Genomic DNA, 4,395 nt, shown 5'->3' with positions numbered 1-4,395 from the left:
AAATTTTGTTTTTAATGTCTTTTTTACTTTTGTTGAAGGACATTTTAGATAAGTTTTTAGAGAATTTTTTAGAAATATAATTGATAAATTTAATGATAATTAAAATAAAATTTGATTAGACTTTGGGTTTACCATAATAAAGAGTGGCATAGTCTATAAGTTTTTAATAAATCTTAAGTAATAAAACTATATTAAAAAACGTTATAAAAACTAAGAAAATTATATTTTAAGGGTAAATTTATAATTAAATGTATAAAAAATTATTAAAATAATATTATTATTGATTGTGAACTACAAGGGTTGGTGGATGTAAATGTATCCAAATTCTAAAAAGTATTATTATCATTATGATACACACAAAATTATTTAGTGAGTAATGGGTAACATATTAGGTTGGAAAATATGAGAATAAACCTATTAGGTAGAAAAGGATGAAAATCCATGCAAACCCTAGTTAAAATGAATGGTGATAGTTTGACACTGTTACTTAATTGTTAATGTTTATATTTCTTTAGAAGTAAGAGAAAAAAATATAGATGTTTTGAAGAATCATCATTGCATTAAAATCGGCAACCAAACTTTCTCAGCCAATTAATCACACACATCTAATTTCTAACCACTACTATAAAATCTTCTTCTCCGTTAACTTTTCTATCCATTCTTCTGCAAAACACCAATCCAAAACATTATCATGAGTCTCGCATGGCTATTACTATTCTTAACCCAAATTCTGGTGGTAAAATATTCTGAGGCTAATATTCCTGCTCTTATAGTTTTCGGAGACTCCTCTGTGGATTCTGGGAACAACAACGTGTTATCCACTGTTTTGAAGAGCAACTTCAAGCCCTATGGTCGTGACTTCGAAGGTGGTCGTGCCACGGGACGGTTCTGCAACGGTCGTATCCCTCCAGATTTCATTGCTGAGGCTTTTGGCATCAAATCAACCGTTCCTGCATACTTAGATACTGCTTATTCCATTAAGGATTTCGCCAATGGGGTTAACTTTGCCTCTGCTGGAACTGGTTATGATAATGCCACTGCTGATGTTCTAGTAAGTGTCTTTTCGTTTATTTGTTTAATCACCAAACAAAGTAATTACTTCTGCTGTTGGCGGATTTCTTTTTAGGAAATAATTACTTTTTTTACCAGATTTATCAACTCACAAAATCAAGAAGAAACCTTTTTGTATGTCTTGGTAAATCTTACCATGAGTTGTTTTTCACAGTTTAAATGTCTTTGTCCAGATATTTGCATTTAGTATTCAGTGCAAGTTAAAGGGATTCTTTGAAGGAGCTCTCACAGATATAATATTTTAAAGATTTCATTTCAAGAGTGTTATGTTGAGTATTTATAATATTATTTTTGTTGGTCTGATTCTGTCATCATTAATATCTCCATCCTCTCTACCTTCTTCAATCACTTCTATGTTGTCTGGTTGTATAATTAATAACATGTTTTTTTTTGTTTCATATTAAATCTTACAGAAAGTGATCCCAATGTGGAAGGAACTAGAGATGTACAAGGAATACCAAGGGAAATTGAAAAGCCATGTTGGTGAAGAAAAAGCTAAGGAGATTATAAGGGAAGCCCTGTACTTGATGAGCCTAGGAACCAACGATTTCCTAGAGAACTATTATTTAATCCCAAACCGAAGGTCACAGTACAGCGTGACACAGTATCAAGATTTTCTATTGGGTATTGCAGATAATTTTGTTAGGGGATTGTACGCACTTGGAGCACGAAAATTGTCCATAACTGGTCTTATTCCCGTAGGGTGTCTACCCTTAGAGAGGACTGCGAACTTTAAAGGGGGCCATGCTTGCAACAAGGAATACAACGACGTTGCTTTGAGCTTCAATGCCAAGTTGGACAATTTGATAGCAAAGCTTAACAAAGAACTACCAGAGATTAAAGTAGTGTCGGCAAATGCATATTCTATTGTCAATGATATCATTACAAGACCTTCTGCATATGGTATGTGTTATCTTCTTCTACTCTCACTTTTTTTTTATATCTTGTATGCATATGAAGACGATGATGATGATGATTATGGTGTTTTCTGCTATGTTTTCTTTCTTCCTCTTATTGCAAATGCCTCACATAAACAGAACAAAATAAAATAAAATAAAAAGAAATCATTTTCAAGTTTATAAAAAAAATAACATTCAATTATACCAAGTAAAAATATTAAATAGTAAATGTATGTAATTAATATATGTGTTATAAAGAAATAAACTTATTCATATCTTATCAAAATCCACCACCAATTTCGATCATACTTTTTTTTATCATAAAATTATATATAAAGAATATTAAGATGTTCAAATCCTTATATAAAGCAATAACTTTATATAAAATTATGCAAAAGAAAGTTAAAATATATTTATATTATTAAAAGTATAAATATGGGAATGTTCTTCCACTCACTCAAATTAAAATGGGATGATTACAAGAGATGTTCTCCTTCTTCGATTTCATTTTTACTAGCTTTTTAAGTGTCTTATTAATAATTATTTTAATAATTAATAATATATTTTACTAGATATTTTACCTATTTTAAAAATATTTATTCATTTTTTTTTCAGTTTTTCTCATATTTATTATTTAAATTTTCTCATATTTATTAGATTTCATTAAAATATTTAAAACGGTAATAATTACTAAATTTAATATTCTTGATTTAATAAATACCATTGTAAATGTTATATTCTAAAAAATGTTATACTTCCATCAATCCTTATTTAACGGAAATTGAACATTAATTATATTAATAGATAAATGAGTTTATAATAATATGATGCCTAATACCATTAATATCAATAATGATAACTTTGGCAATTTTATGCTTAAATAGCTAATAATTATCTGAAAGTAGAAAAAAACAAATTTTTAGTTAATTAAAAGCCATTAGATTTAAAATATTTAGTGAAATTAGTTGTTGGTCAATATAAATTATATAAATGATATCTGCATGATTTTTAATTTTGTAGACAAAGACACTTTTTGGGTAATTACAATTCTATGCTTTTAGTGATTCTTGAATTGTTATATTTTATTAGAGGAGGTAAAAATGATAAAACTATTAAAGCATTGAGAATGAAAGAAAAATAATAATAGACTATAAATTCATTAGCTACTTCATGTAAGAAATGTTATATAATGCTTCTGTGAAACAAAATTATAAATTAGTGAATAATATAAGTAGCAGTTGCATAACATAAATAGAGTTGTTTGTTTGTAGTCATTTGAATTTAATTAGGAAATAGTAGATCTAAGAAATGTATCAGGGTGAGTGGAAAACATAGCATTTAATTCTGAATTTTTATGGCCACTGAAGCTTGTGTGCCTGCCTACACAGCTTTTAGGTATGCTTTCACTTCTGATCATAAATACTAATTTATGGACACCAGGTCACACTATCACCAACCAGAATCAAATTCCTACTAGGTTTAGGGTTTAAAATTCAATCCAATAATTTCATATATATATTGAAAGTACTATTGTGTTAGATAACTATTACTCATTAAATAATTGTATTTTTGTGGCTAATTTTCCAAATTATAATACTTTGAATAACTGTCAAGCATTTAACAATGTACCCTCTGATGGATGGCCATGGATTGTTTAAGCCAAAAAAAACCACTGTATATATTTAGACTCTCTACTTCATTGTATTTATTTGTATTTTTGTTTCATATTTATTGTATTTTATAATAAAAGACATAAATTAATTTCAGGATATGAGGTTGCAGACAGGGCGTGTTGTTCGACAGGAATGTTTGAGATGAGCTACATGTGCAATGAAAAGAATCCATTTACATGCAAAGATGCTGAAAAGTATGTGTTTTGGGATGCATTTCATCCTACCGAGAAGACAAATCGCATTGTCTCAACCAATCTCGTTACAAAGCTTAAAGCAGCCTTTAATTAGATGATCATCATTAGAAGATGACATGTTCTTGCTTAGTGCAAATTAAAAATATACAAATAGCTAGATTTTATATTGAGTTCCCATGCATGCATGTTTCATATATATACATTTTGTGTGTTGGCAAATAAATTCACCACTTACAACCTTCCCGTGTTAATTATATTGTGCTTCATTTCTTCGCTTCTATTGATTCTTGCTTTATCTCTTTTTGCTTTGTTTTTTTTTAGGTGATTTTACTTTGCCAACCTTGATGACCTTGCAAACCAAACCAAACATTGTTCAACAAAGCACCTCTCAAAATCCTTGAACTACCTTGCACCTAAAATAGAAACTACTATATATATATATATATAGAGAGAGAGAGAGAGAACATAGTAGATTTTCTAAGCCTGCATTTCCCAATCAAACATAGTCTTGGAATCTAATTATAGGTAGCAGAACCAGTACTTTTTCAAACTAGGAGG

At 29.0% G+C, this 4,395-nt stretch overlaps 1 protein-coding gene across 1 annotated transcript; it reads left to right on the top strand.

Moving 5' to 3' along the window:
- The first annotated feature begins 532 nt into the window (after positions 1–532).
- LOC137826201 (GDSL esterase/lipase At2g42990) lies at positions 533–4,088 on the top strand. Its single transcript, XM_068632087.1, has 3 exons — positions 533–1,051; positions 1,485–1,974; positions 3,738–4,088. The coding sequence occupies exons 1-3, from the start codon at positions 692–694 to the stop codon at positions 3,929–3,931; spliced, it is 1,044 nt and encodes a 347-aa protein (XP_068488188.1). The 5' UTR covers positions 533–691; the 3' UTR covers positions 3,932–4,088.
- Positions 4,089–4,395: the final 307 nt, after the last annotated feature.

This window comes from Phaseolus vulgaris, chromosome 8 (assembly GCF_051622355.1).
Source record: "Phaseolus vulgaris cultivar YP4 chromosome 8, ASM5162235v1, whole genome shotgun sequence".
In the NCBI taxonomy this organism is placed as follows: domain Eukaryota; kingdom Viridiplantae; phylum Streptophyta; class Magnoliopsida; order Fabales; family Fabaceae; genus Phaseolus; species Phaseolus vulgaris.
Note: the sequence above shows the minus strand (reverse complement) of the source record. Positions and strands in the feature narration are given on the sequence as shown.

Coding starts and splice junctions, on each gene's coding strand:
- LOC137826201 (XM_068632087.1), top strand. CDS start 692: ATGAGTCTCGCATGGCTATTACTATTCTTAACCCAAATTCTGGTGGTA. Junction 1,052..1,484: donor ATGCCACTGCTGATGTTCTA/GTAAGTGTCTTT, acceptor TAAATCTTACAG/AAAGTGATCCCAATGTGGAA. Junction 1,975..3,737: donor TACAAGACCTTCTGCATATG/GTATGTGTTATC, acceptor AATTAATTTCAG/GATATGAGGTTGCAGACAGG.